This window comes from Procambarus clarkii, chromosome 7 (assembly GCF_040958095.1).
Source record: "Procambarus clarkii isolate CNS0578487 chromosome 7, FALCON_Pclarkii_2.0, whole genome shotgun sequence".
In the NCBI taxonomy this organism is placed as follows: domain Eukaryota; kingdom Metazoa; phylum Arthropoda; class Malacostraca; order Decapoda; family Cambaridae; genus Procambarus; species Procambarus clarkii.
Window position 1 is genome coordinate 20,870,073 of NC_091156.1, and position 19,534 is coordinate 20,889,606.

The window sequence follows — 19,534 nt, forward strand, 5'->3', positions numbered from 1 at the left end:
CGTCACATTGTCATTAATAAGATCAATGCAACGGCCTGCTACAGCTTTATCTGGGTGATTCTTTTCAGCAAAACTTTACAGTTCTTCCCATACTGCACACATTTTCTTAATGAGGAAGGGACATCCTCTACTGCCTCCTCCTCCCTTGAAGATATGTTGTACTACCTACCTAGTTCAACAACATGTATACCATTTTCATGTTCATGAATGATCTCTTGTTTTTCCTCTATGGTCATTCTCACTTGTGTTTTCTTGCCTTGAACCTTACCACTGGCTTTCTTGAGACCCATGGCGAGATATATAAAAACTTTTATGTTCAAATAGCCAAAAATCTGAAAAAAATGTAAATCTTTGCAAAGAATTCAGGAGGGATAGTCACTTGGCAGGAGGCACTGGTAAACTGAGGCGCGATCACCATATGCTACCTCGTGCTAGGTCGGCCATACGCATATCAACAAACTCATATCCCGAGGTAAAGTTTGTAACCAGATTCAAATTTATCAAAGAAATCGGGCTCGTAACCCAAAAAATTCATAAAGCTGGGCATTCGTAAACCGAATACCACTGTATTTGTAGTACGTGGGAGAAGCATTTACAGCACTAGTTCGAATAAAAGTTGTCAGCGAAGCACTTGTTCTGGAAGTGTTCAGACGTCATCACTTTAGTCGTGTGTAAACCGTTTTTCATTCATGAACATGGGGTTTGGCGGATGCATGGAATAAACTTTGGGTCTTTGTTTGGAGGACCGGCTGAGCATTTACATCGTTATGGTTCAAACAAGTCGTCAGCGAAGCACTTGCTCTGAAAGTGTTCGGACGTTATGAGTTGTGAAACGTGTGTAAACCGCTTTTCATTCATAAATGGGGTTTGGGGGCTGGATTAACAAGCTTGGATCTTTGTATGCAAGGATGGGGTGATTTATTCATTATTGTTTCAGTGATTCAAACACTATGGGGATAAAAGTTTCAGTCCGTGCTCGCATACAAATATCCAATCTCGTTTATCCAGCCGCCAAACCCCCTGTTTATGAATAAAAAGTTGTTTACACAAGACTCGCAACTGATGACGTCGAACACGTCCAGAACAAGTGCTTCGCTCACGTCCTCTTCGAACTACCTACCCGCCCTCCAAACAAGACCCAAAAGTGATTCCATGCACCCACCAAACCCCTGTTTATGAATGAAAAATGGTTTACACACGACTCAAACCTGATTTCGTTCGAGAACTTCTGGAACAAATGCTTCACTGACGAATTTTGTTCAAACCACAACGCTGTAAATGCAGCCCGTCCTCCAAACAAGGATCCAAAAGTGATTCCATGCACCCGCCAAACCCCCTGTTTATGAATGAAAAGCAGTTTACACACGACTCACAACTGCTGACGTTCGAACATATCCGGAACAAGTGCTTCACTGACGAATTTTGTTCGAATCACAACGCTATAAATGCTTCACCCACGTACTACAAATACAAATAATCGCCAACAGAACCTAAACACCTAACCTAACCTATCCTATGCCTATATATACACAATATGTTAATATATTATAATATTAATTTATACCTGAGAAAATTCTCATTTTGAATGAACAGCATGTTAAAATTTATGAATGCGTCTGTGGGGTTGACCTGAATGTAATGGACTTGAGTCGAGGACGGGCGGACAGCCACTGCTTTAGGCAGCCTAGTGTGAGGACGGGTTGAAAAGTTTATTAATAAATTAAATTATATATTATATACGTTTGAATGTATAATAAGGGTAATTAACAAAGGTGAAAGTTTTACCCTGGGTAAAATAACTTGATAACATTAACGTTATACATTAATAACAATGCACTGTAACTTCTTGAATTAAAAACTTGAAGTTAACATTGTGAGATTAACCTTGCATATTAAAGTTGGTAAGTGTAACAAGGGTAAATTTAATGTATAACTTTCAGAGAGTAAGTAACAATGGGGAATTACGTTGGTGAAAGTGTTACCTTGGTTAAAATAACTGTGTAATACAGTAACATAGTATGATGTTACTGTCGGGTGGGGTGTGCGGCGGAGCCCCCCCAAACGCCAGGCCACAGAAGGCGAGGCCGGCTTGTGCAACAACCTGTCCTGATATTCAATTTCTTTCTTTATTATGCACCCAATACCCAGCCCGTGGGAGATGGTGTAAAGGCCTGATAGAGCGTCGCATTTTGACGCGTACTTTACCCAAGGCCAAATTAAAATTGTCGTATTAGAAGATGGTAGCAATTCAATTTGTCTTTATTATGCACCCCATACCCATCCCGTGAGCTGTGGTAGAAAGGGTTACAGAGGTATATAATTGGTCGGGCACTGATTTACAACTTGTTAAAAGGGAGTATAGGCGCCGTACGCTACGTCCCGGCGCCTATAGTCCGTGGACCGGGGTAATGTTACTCTCCCAAGGGAAGTAACATTACATGTGAGATGTAATGTAGCATGTGAGAGCTATACCTGCTGCATCTGCGACGCGCGCCGCCCCTGGCCTGTCCTGTCAGTGTCCTGTGAGGGAGGCTGCTCGTTGGGAAGACGGACTCCCAAACATTTGCGGTAGGATAGATCTTCTCGAATCAGCAGGACGATCTCGTTATTGTTGTTGTTATAGATTCAGCTACATGGAACAAGTTCCAAGTAGCACGGGCTATGGTGAGCCCGTAATAGACTTACCTGGCACAAGAGCGGGGCAAGTAGCACGGGCTATAGTGCGCCCGAAGTGGGCTTACCTGGCACAGAAGCGGTGCTGAATCTGGTGAGAGAATTCAACTAGATCTTCTCGAATCGTCCCCATGTTTATCTGATTTTAATGCCGTAGCACAGTAATCTGCGTGGTCGGCTAACAACCGACTTGAGCACGTTTCCTTTCACCTGGTGCCTCCATCTGTTTACCTACTAGTGAGCAGGTACACTCATACCTCATAGTCAATCCTTCCCGGCCAGGATACGAACCCCGGCCAAATCGCTCGCGAAGCGCGGGGACCGTGTCTTAATACCACCACCCCACGAAGACTGCATAACGTATATATAACAGTTTGGATTGATATACCCTGTAACCTCTGATATACGTACACACTAGGATGGCAGCACAATGTTTTGTAGGTAAGAGTGTTAAATTAACAGTCAAATGAAGGTGAATCCGGGACTGTGGTCTCTCCTACAAGGTCGACACGAGTCACCTGGCAAGTTGCCAGTAAAACCCACTTGAGCTGCTCCTCGCCCAGAGGCTAATATATCATTTCATAACAAATACATATCTTAACAAAATGGTTAATATACGATCGGGAAATGCATGATACCTCTCGGTATAATTGTTAACGTGGTGGAAAATCGGAGTGCGCCATTGGGTAATTGGCGGTGACTGGCAGGAGGGTGTGAGAATGACAGGGGGCGGCCAGGCCAGTCTGTGCTCACCACCAACACTCCCACACCGCGCTCCTGCTGTTATCTGAGTGACGCTCCTGCTGTTACCTGAGTGACGCTCTTGGTGTTACCTGAGTGACGCTCTTGGTGTTACCTGAGTGACGCGCTTGGTGTTACCTAAGTGACGCTTCTGGTGTTACCACCACCACCCGTCCCGCCAATCACTATTCATTAAGGCTTCAACGACCGATCAAGTCTGTGAAAGTAAGTACAGAAATACCAAAAACTAAGCACTCACGATCTATAGAAAATAATAATAATAGTCATATTTTATTTACGAGAAGTTACAACGGGGAGCCGGTCGGGCGAGCGGACAGCACGCTGGACTTGTGATCCTGTGGTCCTGGGTTCGATCCCAGGCGCCGGTGAGAAACAATAGGCAGAGTTTCTTTTATCCTATGCCCCTGTTACCTAGCAGTAAAATAGGTACCTGGGTGTTATATAGTCAGCTGTCACGGGCTGCTTCCTGGGGGTGGAGGCCTGGTCGAGGACCGGGCCGCGGGACACTTAAAAGTCCCGAAATCATCTCAAGATAACCTCAAAATATGGGTTGGTGAGGTTACATTAGTGATATTATTCTTGCCAAGCCACTAACACGCATAGCGTTTCGGGCAAGTCCTTAATATAGTCCAAGCAAGTCCAATCTAATAAGATGAAAAGGTACATTGTAACAAGGTTTTACATCAACAATATAAATTGACAGAGGTGATTACACTGGTAGAGATTAAGTACTTAATTATTCTTAAATACTAATATTGGGGAAGTGGGTAGTACAAGATACAGTCTTGAGTTTGAAGCACACGGTAGGAAACTATGAGGATGAAATTAGGTACTTTTTTGGTTTAATTTTTGAAAAGGGGATGGTTAGTTAGTTTAGTTCATTTATTATGCACCCCATACCCATCTTGTGGGCGGTAGTGGAAAGGGTTACAGAGGCACATAATGGGCTCAGGGTCTGAACCCCACAATTCATTTAGCTAAGCAAGTTACAATCTTGATGAGCTAGTTACAAAATTCAATACACATCGTCACATCCACAATGATCTCGAGACCGACCACAAGTACAGTTTCTAAATTAAGCAACTGACATATGTGGAGAGCTAGTGTCACAATTTATATGTTTGTCCTGCACACCGCCCCCCCCATCCAGTGGGCATTTACAATCACTTAGCCTACTATTATCAAACGAAACTATTTGGCTAAGGTTTCTGGTAGCAGATAATTTTGAATGAAATATTTACACATCTCTGGAATATTTGTTATAGAATTGTTTCTGAATTCACGTATCTATGAATTGAATTTATAGTGACGGAGTGTGCGAATAATTTTGTTGACACAGTTTACATTAGGTCAGGTCTGCATCATCAGATAATGACAATTCCCAGAGATACTTTCAACCGAGTCTAAGCCGAGCAGTAGTAACATCTAGAAGTCTGCTGATTTTATTGGATGAACCATAGCTGTGTGGCTCCTCTTGCATGATAGTATGATGATAGATGGAATTACTGGTGTCAATTTCACTTTGCCTCAGATCTACAAGATCTTGTTGAAGTTCTTGGTGTACTATTCCTCTCAGACTGCTTATTGACAATCCAAGGTTATACTCAATTTCTCCTTTAAAGGCAGATTCTTTGGCTAACTCATCAGCTCTATAGTTTCATTTATAGACCAACATGAAATGGCGTCCACATGAAATGGACTCTGTTACCATCATTAATTTTATTGCATTTGTGTCTAGCTTTAGACACGAGCATGTTACAGTTATGTCTTAAAGAGTTGAGAGCCATTAATGATGATAACGAGTCACTTACAATTAATAATGTATCAAGTTTGGAGACTTGTACACATTGCAGGGCAAGAATCAAGGCAAATAGTTCGGTCTGAAGGGTAGAGGCCCAGTTGCTCATACGGACTCCCCACTCAAAATATAAGCCATCGCCCATTGTCAGGACAACTGCACTTCCAGCTGCACCCGTGGTGCGGTGTAGGGAACCATCAGTGTATATGATTTGAGAGAAAATGTTCTGTGGACAGAGCATCAATCTACACAGTCTGCACATCCTCCCACCGACGCTGCCTACTCTGCAATGGCCCGCACACTGCACTTTCACCTGACTGTCTCCACCGGCAGGAGGAAATAAAAAAGATGATGACAACACCTAACCAACGTCCGCCTTCCCGACCTTGCCCGAGAACTCACCTGGGGAAGCTACTGCTGCCTCACCACCACTTGGTCCATCACCTCCGCAGCCCTCACTACCACCAACCAAGCCTGTAGTTACCACCAATAACACCCTCCTACCGGTACTTCTACTCCTCGCCGACAAATTGGAGGGTAAAAACGCCAACTTATACGTTCACACCATTAACCGGGTGATCACTGGAAATGAACTACCGACGGTGCCGGTACTAGGTGACCTTCCAGCTCCTCCAACTGCGGTCGGCCCGGCGTCCGACCCCTCAACAGGCCCCATAACCACGTCCGATAACAGGGACGCCACCCACACTGGCTGCCTGTGCCAACGAAGACATCACATCCGAAGACGGACCACCAAAAACTCCCACAACAAACACCAGGAAGCTCTCCAGAGCCACCACCAACGTCGAAGACGAGAACGAAGAGGACGATGATCTCATCAACAGATTATGGGTGACAAGAACTCGACCATTCTCTTGGAATAGTGCAATTATAGTTCTCATTCCAAAACCCAAAGACCCAGGAAATCCAAGACCCATTTCATTAACAAACTGTCTGGCCAAAACTGCAGAAAGAATGGCTCTTAATCGAATTAACTGGAAAGCCAATCCACTGCATCAAAATATGTTGGCATACAGAAAAGGTGTTGAAACCACAGAATGCCTTACCTCCCTCCTGGATCAAATAATTGACAAACCTGGAATCCTTATTTTTCTAGACGTAGAAAAAGCCTTCGAACTAACCAGTGTTCCAGCTACACTGTGGTGCCTGGTAGATAAGGGAATCAGAGGGCACGCTCTTGCCTTTTCCAAAGGAAGCCTGCTTAACCGAGAAGCTACAGTCAAATTCCAAGGAAAAACATCCTTCTCAAAGAGGCTGGAAAATGGGACTCCGCAGGGAGGAATACTAAGCCCCTTCCTCTTCAACTATCTCATGGAACAATTCATGAAGCTCAAATTACCAAAAATCAAACTGATTAACTTTGCAGACGACTTTGTGGTCATCATCAATGGCAAAGGCGCCAGGAACCATGCACACAAATGCCTAGATATCAGCAGGGAAGCGGAACGCATAGTAGTGAAAATAAACAGCAATAAAACCAAAGCAATGGCCGTTAAAATGAGAACTTAAGACATCAGACTCACAATACAAGGACACGAAATTGAGTGGGTTACCTCCTTTCAATACCTTGGACTTATAATAGACAGCCAGTTGAAATTCATTCAAGAAATTGAATATCTTCGGCAACGTTGTAAAGCCAGAAACTCAGCTTTGCGCTCCCTGACAAGTCTTAGAGAGGGTGCTCTCTACCAGTATTCAAAATGTACTACGTTCAAGCAGTTAGGTCACTCATTGACTATGGTGCTCCTGCTCTTACATCCCTCAGTGATAACCAATGGGAGAAACTAGAAGTGTCTCAAAATGATGCCCTCAGAACAATGCTGGGAGCACCTATATGGACGCGTTGAGAGAATCTAAGAATGGAAACCAACTTACCAACATTAAAAAACAGGATCAAACAAAGAATAGCCACCATAACAGCAAAACTTGTTAGAAGCACCGCCAGACTGTCAATCAAAGATAGCATACATAGATCGCTTCACAGAAACCTTCAATATAAAACAAGTGCATGGACGGAGTAAAGCAGTATTTTAGCAGTAAAATAGGTACCTGGGTGTTAGTCAGCTGTCACGGGCTGCTTCCTGGGGGTGGAGGCCTGGTCGAGGACCGGGCCGCGGGGAGGGTTTCTTAAGGTTTCTTGAGATGATTTCGGGGCTTTAGTGTCCCCGCGGCCCGGTCCTCGACCAGGCCTCCATCCCCAGGAAGCAGCCCGTGACAGCTGACTAACACCCAGGTACCTATTTACTGCTAGGTAACAGGGGCATAGGGTGAAAGAAACTCTGCCCATTGTTTCTCGCCGGCGCCCGGGATCGAACCCGGGACCACAGGATCACAAGTCCAGTGTGCTGTCCGCTCGGCCGACCGGCTCCCTCCGAACGACACAAAAGCCCCAAAATCACCTCAAAATACCTCAAGATAACGGATAATCTGGTCAAGATTCTAGAGAAAGTGGACTTGAAATGGACCATTAAAAACAAAAGAGGAAGACTACATCAACACTTTCGGCAGCCTCCTCCATGGAAAGAATCGTGACTAAAGATAATCATTGAAGCATTTAAAAATCAGCATGTGACTCGCAGAGGCTCAGAGCAGTCATATATAACAAATGGAAACCATCTCAAGACTTACAACCACTCACATCTTCACAGATGGATCAGTTAATCAAGAAAGAGGTTCTGCTGGGGCAGCAGTTTGCACTAACAACTATAATGCTTACTGGAGCATGAACAGTGGGTGCTCAACATTGCAAACAGAATTATATGCACTGAAGGAGGCCATAAATTATACAGTTAAGAAAAATTTACATGATGTCATCATTCATACCGACTCCAAATCTTCGCTCCAGCCATTGTTATCCATCCAGCACAGAGATAATATAAAACTCATCACAGAAATCCAACATATAGGAAAAGAAGCTCACAATCTAGGGCTGTCAATCACCCAAAATTGGATACTGTTATGATCCCAGGTAGCCGAAAAACGAGTCTCCCCTTTGAGAATTATTCTATCAAGCCTGACCTGACTAGGAGGTCGGAAATACAGACATGAAGATTCATATGTAAAAATAATTGGGTAAATTTTACACGGAGTTTAAGATTATGGGCAGTGAATAAGAAAACAGATAAATGACTGGTTAGGAGATGTGGATAATTTGCTGGAGGCGTGAGGCTCGCTTCTGGAGGGCTTTGACCTCACTTGACCGCCAAACATCGCAGGGGGAAGCCGCGCTCCGTTCGAGCTCCCGTCAGCAAGGAACCCCTAGTGATATATCTCCGAGAAGAGAAGTGTGCAGACGTGCCAGCTGTGGAACTGAGCTGGGAACGCTGTGGTCTAAAGTCCTGGACGGCGAGGAGTGTTTATTAAGCGCCCAAAGACATTATCGTGGGCCGTTGGAGTGCCCTGACCAGGCTCTGTCAGAGGGAGGTGCGCCCTCGACCAGACAATCTGTGGTAAGCATGATTTAAGCCAGTTCATAGTGATTACTTGTAGTTGGTCGTGTGCCCAGCGACCGTAGCAATGTTTATTGATAAGTTAAACATGTTTTGATAAGGCAGAAGGCCTAAAATAAGAGAGTGGAGAGGAAGGAACATGGAGCGACGTCCGTCCCCTCTAAGCGCTGGCAGGTGACTGAGAGCTCCCGACGGCGGAGGGCCCTCCCAGAGTGAGTGAGAACCACCGGCAAGGCGGAGCATGGACCAACCCAAAAACGGGGGAGTCCACTCTCACAGTATGTAGAGAGCAGATAGATGTTGGAGGCAAACATATTGTGTGATTATTTTTGTTTATGTGTTTAAGGGGAAACATTTTTATTGGAGTGTCGATGGGTTGCAGGTTTGTCTTTGGGAAGAAGTTGCTGAGAACTTCGAAGCCAGCACAGAGGGAGTAGTTGATGAGACTCCAAGGTAGTGGAGGAGAGAACCTCGAGCTATGAGGAGAAGCAGTGAAGAGGAGTGTCACGTGTTTCTGTAGAGGTGGTGAAGCACCATAGTTGCCTAAGGAAAACTTCATGGTAGCAGCCTGGAGGAGCTGCAGAGGATCCTGGTAGTTAAGCCCGGAAGAACCTGAAGATATCAGGGTAGTGAACTTCCAGATGTGGAAGGGAAGTTCTAAATGATCACTTGTAGGGAGTTGATAGAGTGTTTGTCTTTAGCGTGTAAGACGCAGTGAGAGGTGAGTGATTGTTTGCCGTTCTTGTGCCGAGGAGTGTTTATACTGAAGCATAGAGTTACAGTCATAGGCTGGATTACCTACAGATGTATGTGTTCTAGGACTGATAGGGTGATCGATTGATCATTGTTGTGTATCAAGGAACATTTATACTTTTTATATACAAGAGTTGTTACATTCTTGTACAGCCACTAGTACGCGTAGCGTTTCGGGCAGGTCCCTGGAATACGATCCCCGCCGCGAAGAATCGTTTTTTCATCCAAGTACACATTTTACTGTTGAGTTAAACAGAGGCTACAGTTAAGGAATTGCGCCCAGTAAATCCTCCCCGGCCAGGATACGAACCCATGACATAGCGCTAGCGGAACGCCAGGCGAGTGTCTTACCACTACACCACGGAGACTGATATATATATGTTATTGCATTCATATGCTGATTTTCCTTGTACATGTTTATAGATATATATATATTCTCTTGCTGATAGTACAACATTGTATTATAAGACTTGATCTACTTGAGGAGGTTGGTAATATTAGGTGGTGAATCAGGAGATAGGATACCACTTGATAAGCTGATGATAGAGTTCTGATGGTGTTGGAGAGCAACCTGACTGAAATAGCATAGACTGTAGGATTCAATATTATTATATGTGTGTATGTATTGTGTATGTGCTTTGTCCAGTAAATGTATTCAAATTTGCTGGTGTTTGCCCTTGTCCTAGTGAGGCTTCCCAGGAAATAGTAAAGAGAGAGAGAGAGAGAAAGAACCAAGAACCACCGCTGTGGACAGGGTAGGACGGAAAACTAGTAAGTCAAAGGGGATTGAGGAGATCATATCCCATAAGGAGAGAGTGGGGAGTCACAGCAGCTCGAGTGGGTGTGTGTACGTGACAACGAGGCTGAGTGTTGCATCCCCTAAACGTGTGACGTTGAGCCCCTCTCCAAGAGCCAGAAGCGTCTAGTATGATCTCCTAGTGAAGTATAAGCACTCTACCGAGTTGTGGGTTGGGTTGTCCGTAAAGGAGGAACAACACCACCAATCCACACTACAATAATACCAATTTTCACATTGGTATAAATGGTAATGAAAAGGCAGACTCACTAGCAAAAACTGCCACTACTCTACCTGTTGTACAGGTTAAAATACCACCAAGTTTGTCACAGATTAAGGAGCAAATCAAGAAGAAAATACTCACAACTATCAAAAGTCGCCACAGAGCCAAAGTATCGGGAGGAAGATTCACTGCAATGTGGTACGAACAAGCCTCTGGGTAATACTCTTTCAAGCCTGGCAAAAAGATATCTAGAGACATTGCAGTAGCCATACACAGTCTCAGACTTGGTTACAAGTGCTGCTGGGAGGTAATGAACCCAATAGTTAAAGAGTGTCATATCTATGCAGCAGAAGCAGAGTCGTAACTATCGCACTACTTACTGGAATGTGAAGCAACTGAAGCCCTGTGCATCAAACTCAACATTAATCCAATGAGAGCAGCTGCATTAGATGCAAATTCCGCAACGACTACAATGATTAGAAAAGCTGTTGAAGAATGGGGCACACTGGTAAACATTCTGCATCTACATCCGCCACCAAGATAATGTTATTAAAACAAGACTAAAACCAGTGCACTAAAACAGAAGGAAAAAAGAAACAGAGGAAAAGGAGGAAACCCCACCTCCATTTAAAACTGACCCAAATATCACATTAACAAGTTTTATCGCGAATAACCGAACTCAATTACGAGCTCACTATAGCCCGTGCTACATGAACATTTCGTTCTAAGTAGTTAAATCTAAAACAACAACAACAACAACAACAGATAATCATCTTATGGGCTATTCATTCCCTTGTCACCTTTAGAGTGGGTTAATCGTTATCAATCAATTAATCAATAATCATCGGGCGGTAGTGGCCAGGACCAGCACCAACTCCAACAACACCTGCAGACCAACACTGGTCTGGGGGTCCAGTAGCTGAGCGGACAGAGTGCAGGACTCGTAATTCTGTGGCCTGGGTTCGATTCCAGGACCAGGCAGAAACAAATGGGCAAAGTTTCTTTCACCCTGATGCCCCTGTTACCTAGCAGTAAATAACTACCTGGGATTTAGATAGCTGTTACGGACCAGTACAACTAGGTGTACTCACCTAGTTGTGCTTGCGGGGGTTGAGCTCTGGCTCTTTGGTCCCGCCTCTCAACCGTCAATCAACAGGTGTACAGGTTCCTGAGCCTACTGGGCTCTATCATATCTACACTTGAAACTGTGTATGGAGTCAGCCTCCACCACATCACTTCCTAATGCATTCCATTTGTCAACCACTCTGACACTAAAAAAGTTCTTTCTAATATCTCTGTGGCTCATTTGGGCACTCAGTTTCCACCTGTGTCCCCTTGTGCGTGTGCCCCTTGTGTTAAATAGCCTGTCTTTATCTACCCTGTCAATTCCCTTCAGAATCTTGAATGTGGTGATCATGTCCCCCCCTAACTCTTCTGTCTTCCAGCGAAGTGAGGTTTAATTCCCGTAGTCTCTCCTCGTAGCTCATACCTCTCAGCTCGGGTACTAGTCTGGTGGCAAACCTTTAAACCTTTTCCAGTTTAGTCTTATCCTTGACTAGGTATGGACACCATGCTGGGGTTGCATACTCCATGATTGGCCTGACATATGTGGTATACAAAGTTCTGAATGATTCTTTACACAAGTTTCTGAATGCCGTTCGTATGTTGGCCAGCCTGGCATATGCCGCTGATGTTATCCTTTTGATATGTGCTGCAGGAGACAGGTCTGGCGTGATATCAACCCCCAAGTCTTTTTCTTTCTCTGACGCCTGAAGAATTTCCTCTCCCAGATGATGCCTTGTATCTGGCCTCCTGCTCCCCTACACCTATCTTCATTACATTACATTTGGTTGGGTTAAACTCTAACAACCATTTGTTCGACTATTCCTTCAGTTTGTCTAGGTCTTCCTGAAGCCTCAAACAGTCCTCTTCTGTTTTAATCCTTCTCATAATTTTGGCATCGTCCGCAAACATTGAGAGAAATGAATCGATACCCTCCGATTCGGAGGATATCGATATCGGACGTGGTTGTGGGGTCTGTTGCGGGGTCGGACGCCGGGCCGACCGCAGGTGGAGGAGCTGGAAGGTCACCTAGTACCGGCACCGTCGGTAGTTCATTTGCAGTGATCAGCCGGTTAATTGTGTGAACGTACAGGTTCACACACACACACACACACACACACACACACACACACACACACACACACACACACACACACACACACACACACACACACACACACACGTACTCACCTATTTGTCACCTATTTGTGCTTGCGGGGGTTGAGCTTTGGCTCTTTGGTCCCGCCTCTCAACTGTCAATCAACTGGTGTACAGATTCCTGAGCCTACTGGGCTCTATCATATCTACATTTAAAACTGTGTATGGAGTCAGCCTCCACCACATCACTGCCTAATGCATTCCATCCGTTAACTACTCTGACACTGAAAAAGTTCCTTCTAACGTCTCTGTGGCTCATGTGGGTACTCAGTTTCCACCTGTGTCCCCTTGTTCGCGTCCCACCAGTGTTGAATAGTTTATCCTTGTTTACCCGGTCGATTCCTCTGAGGATTTTGTAGGTTGTGATTATGTCTCCCCTTACTCTTCTGTCTTCCAGTGTCGTAAGGTGCATTTCCCGCAGCCTTTCCTCGTAACTCATGCCTCTTAGTTCTGGGACTAGTCTAGTGGCATACCTTTGGACTTTTTCCAGCTTCGTCTTGTGCTTGACAAGGTACGGGCTCCATGCTGGGGCCGCATAATCCAGGATTGGTCTTACATATGTGGTGTACAAGATTCTGAATGATTCCTTACACAGGTTCCTGAACGCTGTTCTGATGTTAGCCAGCCTCGCATATGCCGCAGACGTTATTCTTTTTATGTGGGCTTCAGGAGACAGGTTTGGTGTGATATCAACTCCTAGATCTTTCTCTCTGTTCGTTTCATTAAGTACTTCATCTCCTATTCTGTATCCTGTGTTTGGCCTCCTATTTCCACCGCCTAGTTTCATTACTTTGCATTTACTCGGGTTGAACTTCAACAGCCATTTGTTGGACCATTCACTCAGTCTGTCTAGGTCATCTTGTAGCCTCCTACTATCGTCCTCAGTTTCAATCCTCCTCATAATTTTTGCATCATCGGCAAACATTGAGAGAAACGATTCTATACCCTCTGGAAGATCATTTACATATATCAGAAACAGTATAGGTCCAAGGACTGACCCCTGCGGTACTCCACTCGTAACGTCTCGCCAATCTGAGACCTCACCCCTCACACTGACTCGTTGTCTCCTGTTACTTAGGAGTATCCAACGGAGTACCTTCCCTTTCACTCCAGCCTGCATCTCCAGTTTTTTCACTAGCCTCTTGTGTGGCACTGTGTCAAAGGCTTTCTGACAATCCAAAAAGATGCAGTCTGCCCATCCTTCTCTTTCTTGCCTTATTTTTGTTGCCTGGTCGTAGAATTCAAGTAACCCTGTGAGGCAGGACCTGCCATCCCTGAATCCATGTTGATGCTGTGTTACAAAGTTCTTTCGCTCCAGGTGCTCCACTAGCTTTCTTCGCACAATCTTCTCCATCATCTTGCATGGTATGCAGGTTAGGGACACTGGTCTGTAATTCAGTGCCTCCTGTCTATCCCCTTTCTTGTATATCGGGACTACGTTAGCTGCTTTCCAAATTTCTGGCAGTTCCCCTGTTGCCAGTGATTTGTTATACACCATGGAGAGCGGGAGGCACAGTTCTTCTGCTCCTTCCTTTAGTATCCAAGGGGAGATTCCGTCTGGGCCTATAGCCTTTGTCACATCCAATTCTAGTAAACACTTCCTTACTTCCCCGCTGGTAATCTCAAACTCTTCCTGTGGTTCCTGGTTAGCTATTTCCTCTCTTATCTCTGGGATTTCTCCTTGCTCTAAGGTGAAGACCTCTTGGAATTTCTTATTCAGTTCCTCACACACTTCCTTGTCGTTTGTAGTGAATCCTTCTGCCCCTAACCTTAATTTCATAACCTGTTCCTTTACTGTTGTTTTTCTCCTGATGTGGCTATTCAGCAATTTAGGCTGAGTCTTTGCCTTGCTTGCGATGTCATTTTCGTATTGTCTTTCTGCCTCTCTTCTCATCCTAACATATTCATTCCTGGCATTCTGGTATCTTTCTCTGCTCTCTAGTGTCCTGTTATTCCTATAGTTTCTCCATGCCCTTTTACTTTGCTGCTTAGCTAGCCTACACCTCTGATTAAACCATGGGTTTCTCATCTTCATTTCACTGTTTTCCTTTTGGACTGGGACAAACTTGTTTGCTGCATCCTTGCATTTTTGCGTGATGTATTCCATCATATCTTGGGCCGTCTTTTCCCTGAGCTCTGTTTCCCATGCTATATCTGCTAGGCATTTTCTTATCTCCTCATAGTTTCCCTTTCGGTATGCTAACCTTTTGGTTTCGGTATCCCTCCTCGAGTTCAATAACCCTTCTTCAATCAGGTACTCAAACACCAATACACTGTGGTCGCTCATTCCTACTGGGTCCTCAAAACTGATTTCTCTTATGTCAGAGTCGTTCAGGGTGAAAACCAGGTAGAGTCTCGCTGGTTCGTCATTTCCTCTCATCCTTGTGGGTTCACTGACATGCTGGGTTAAGAAGTTTCTAGTCGCCACCTCCAGTAGTTTGGCTCTCCACGTATTCTCGCCTCCATGCGGTTCCTTGTTCTCCCAATCAATCCTGCCGTGATTGAAGTCCCCCATGATGAGCAAGTGGGATCTATTTCTACAGGCAAAAGAGGCTGCCCTCTCAATTATAGTGTTAACTGACATGTTGTTGCTTTCGTACTCTTGACTGGGTCTTCTGTCATTTGGTAGAGGATTATATATTACTGCTACTACTATCCTTGGTCCTCCCATTGTCATGGTGCCTGCTATGTAGTCTCTGAAACCCTCACAGCCCAGGATAGCCATCTCCTTAAAACTCCATTCCTTCCTCATGAGTAGGGCCACTCCTCCTCCTCCCCTACCTTCCCTCTCTTTCCTTATTATTGTGTACTCCTGGGGAAACACGGCATTCGTTATGATTCCAGAGAGTTTTGTTTCAGTGAGTCCAATTACATCTGGGTTCACTTCTTGTGCTCTTTCCCTTAGTTCACTTGCCTTGCTTGTGATCCCATCTATGTTCGAGTACATTGCCCTGAAACTAACTCTCTTCTGCTTCTCCTCTGGGGAGGACCTGTGGGGTCTGGGGTGAGCGGGAGCTGGGAGGATCTGGTATGGGGAGACTGGTGGAGGAGGAAGGGCTTGGGGGGGTAGGGGGGAGGGGGAGGGTAGGGGGAGTGGGTGAGGGGGGGGAGGGTAGAGGGAGTGGGTGAGGGGGGGAGGGTTGGGGGGGTGGGTGAGAGGGGGAGGGTTGGGGGGGTGAGGGGAAGGGGGAGAAAGGGGGGTTTGGGGGGCAATAAAGTGGGGAGGGCTTGGGGGGCGTGGGGGGAAAGGGAAGGCTGAGGTGGTTGAGGAAGAGGGGAGGGTTTTGGGGAGTGGTGGAGAGGGGAAGGCTTAGGTGGGGTGGGGGAGAGTGGGGAGCTTAGGGGGGTGGGGGAGAATGGAGGGCTTGTGGGTGGGAGGGACGGAAGGGCATGTGGGAGAAGGGAGGGCTTGGGGGATGGGGGAGAAGGGAGGTCCTGGGGGAGGGGGGAGTGGGAGGAGGGGGGGGAGTGGGAGGAGAGGGGTGGGGGGGGAAAGGGTGCCTTAGGTGGGTACTTAGTGGGGGGCTGACAGGGGTTGGGGCAGGTAGGGTGTCTGTTGGGTGGAATGAGGGGGTGGTGCCGCACTCCCTGTGGCTAATGCACTGTTTGAGGAGGGTTCCCCATTCCCCTCTGGGATTGTAGGGATCGGGGGTGTGGCTCCCTGATTCCTTTCTCTCTCCCTGCGCTCCTTCCTCGCGTCTGCTGCTTGCATTCTCTCTTCCCTTGTCATATCCCTCTGCAAGAATACTCTTTTGAACTTCTCTACACCTACTAGACAGCACTTCCTTTCTAATAGTTCCTCTTTCGCGATTTCGCTCATGAAAACCACCTTTATCATTCGGTCTCTGTCCTTGTTGTACTTTCCAAGCCTGAAAACCTTTTCAACATTTCGCTCAGCTCCCTCCATCCTTACCTCTTTAAGGATCTCTTTAATCATGTTTTTGTCCTTGTCTCTCCGCTCCTTTGGTCTGGTCCCTGTTTGCTCCTTAATGCCTGCTACTACTACTGCTCTATTTCTCTCTATCAGCCGGCTAGTACATCTAGCCGCTTCCTGAGAGGAAGCCACTTCCATGGCAACTTCCTTAACTGCAGATCTAGCTTTAGGGCTCGTTTTAAGTATTTTAGCAAATGAGAGCTGAGGTGTGGAGGTCCCCTCCACAGTAGCATTCCTGTCTCCCTGAGGCACGGTTTGTGTCTGGTATTGTGGAGAAGTCTCCTTCAGGCTTCTTATCTCCTCCTTTGCTGCCCTTAGTTCAACCTGCAGGTTGGCAACTGTCTCCCTCATTACCCTCAGTTCTTCACTGAATTCCTCCCACATTTGCTGGAATACTCCCTTCATCCAGGCTTCCTGTTCCACCCCTTCCTCTGAATTTGTTCCAGCCGCGATTGACATCCTGCGTGTGTAAGCCCGAGTTCGTGTCCCTTCCATGTTTTGCCCGAGAGAGGGAGAGAGAGAGAGAGAGAGAGAGAGGGAGAGAGAGGGAGAGAGAGGGAGAGGGAGAGAGAGGGAGAGGGAGAGAGAGGGAGAGAGAGGGAGAGGGAGAGAGAGGGAGAGGGAGAGAGAGGGAGAGGGAGAGAGAGGGAGAGGGAGAGAGAGGGAGAGAGAGGGAGAGGGAGGGAGAGGGAGAGAGAGGGAGAGGGAGAGAGAGAGAGAGAGAGAGAGAGAGAGAGAGAGAGAGAGAGAGAGAGAGAGAGAGAGAGAGAGAGAGAGAGAGAGAGAGAGGTGAGAGAGAGGAGAGAGCCGCTTCTCAACTGTCAATCAATCAACTGTAGCTAACTACTAATTTTTTCCACACACACACACACACACACACACACACACACACACACACACACACACACACACACACACACACACACACACACACACACACACACACACACACACGTGTGTGTGTGTGTGTGTGTGTGGAAAAAATTAGTAGTTAGCTACAGTTGATTGATTGACAGTTGAGAGGCGGGCCGAAAGAACAAGGTAAACAAAGCAGCAAGAACAACTAGGTGAATACTGAAGGTGACCTTCAGCACGCTCATCGCAGCGACCCACGCAACGGAACACGGACTTAAGTGCGCTGGAATTACGATTCCACCTGTCCCAAGTGATCAAGGAACGCATATACGGAGCTCCGCCAGTAGCTTCAAGTGCTACCTGATACTCCTACTACACCAGGAAGTGCACCGAAGCAAGTGCAGAAATGCAGTATCTGCGTCCAGGAGCACCACTTACACAGTCTGCACATCCTCCCACCGACGCTGCCTACTCTGCAATAGGCCAGCACACTGCAGTTTCACCTGACTGTTTCCACCGGCAGGAGGAAATAAAAAAAGATAACGGAAAATACTACCTCACCTCAGCTAAGCCAACGTCCGCTTTCCCGGACCTTGCCCGAGAACTCACCTGGGGAAGCTACTGCTGCCTCACCACCACTTGGTCCATCACCTCCGCAGCCCTCACTACCACCAACCAAGCCTGTAGTTACCTCCTACCGGTATTTCTACACCTCGCCTGAAAATTGGAGGGCAACGACGTCAGCCTATACGTTCACACTATTAACCGGCTGCTCACCGCACCGTCACCGACGTTGACGGTACTAGGTGACCTCTTTCCAGCTCCTCCACCTGCGGTCGGCCCGGCGTCCTGACCCCTCAACAGGACCCCATAACCACGTCCGATAACAGGGACGCCACCCACACTGGCTGCCCTGTGCCAACGAAGACATCGCATCCGAAGACGACGACGGACCACCAGAAACTCCCACAACCAACACCAGGAAGCTCTCCAGAGCCACCACCAACGTCGAAGAGAATGGCCTTGCGACCGACGACGAAGACAAAAGTACTTGCCATGTGCTCTTCATTCCACACAGCGAATTCAGTGGCAACGAACACACCAGACGAAATTTTGGCCTCAAATGTAATAATCAGCCAGAATAAATACCCGCACCGTGACCCAGAATTCCACCGCAAATGTCCCAGGACGGACTAATGTAATTCCTCTAAAAGGACGACGAATCCTAACCTCCAAACTACTGAGGTTATTCTGTTCAGATATAAAGTGTTGCTTTGCACATTAAACTGCAACCTGGCTAACAGGCGTCCTGCAGGCCATAAACTGCGAGCGACCATGAAGATCCCATCCATCCACGGATCTCCAGTATCACCTATTGGTACTGGTAATGGCTCCAAAGAGCCTCCACTTACGGGCTATTCATGCCCGTGCCATCTTTTGGGTGGGTTAATCTTTATCAATTAAAAATTCTCGGTATAATTTCCATAGTGGTTCACTTAACTTCAGTACAGACGCTTGAGTTACCACACACCTTCAACCTCAAGAATGTTGCACTCTGCTTGTCCAGTTCCTACCGACCCCAAGACGCTTCAATTTCGACACAGATCAGACATCAGACTCCGATGCGGACTCCGACCGCATCCAGCTTTCACACTCTCGTTCCCAACTGCGCTCCCACGCTTTCGGCCTTATCAAGTTTCCATGCTTCCCATCAAGCAGCCACACTCTCGTCCGGCATCGAGCTCCGCGACTTTGGCCGCACTCGGCTCTCTGCTCTGCTCCAAGCTCCGTCTCGACGTCTACGACACTGCCAACAACCGACTACTGTAACCAAGACTACTAAGTAAATATGAAACCCCACTAACACTGTGTATCTAATCTACCCAACAACGTAATATAATCGTACGTTATTGAATTATTATTATTATTTTATGTGAATTATTTTCTCCCTTATGATTCTTTCCATGAGCTTGCAGATGTGTAATGTCAAGTTGTATGTACTTTACCCAAATAAACATTTGATTTGATTTTGATTTTATTTGAAGTTGAT

General features: G+C 46.3%; 1 protein-coding gene and 1 long non-coding RNA gene across 2 annotated transcripts in view; both read left to right on the forward strand.

Moving 5' to 3' along the window:
• Positions 1–3,373: 3,373 nt before the first annotated feature.
• Positions 3,374–19,534, forward strand: part of LOC123761402 (3-oxoacyl-[acyl-carrier-protein] reductase FabG) — a 35,295-nt gene continuing 19,134 nt past the window's right edge. The window contains exon 1 of the mRNA XM_045747421.2: positions 3,374–3,639. Coding sequence (XP_045603377.2) covers position 3,639 — 1 coding nt within the window. The 5' untranslated portion in view covers positions 3,374–3,638. The remainder of the gene's footprint in view (positions 3,640–19,534) is intronic.
• LOC138357277 (uncharacterized) lies at positions 7,469–10,119 on the forward strand. The gene is made up of 2 exons (XR_011224901.1): positions 7,469–8,703; positions 9,086–10,119. It is a non-coding gene; the product is annotated as an uncharacterized lncRNA (long non-coding RNA).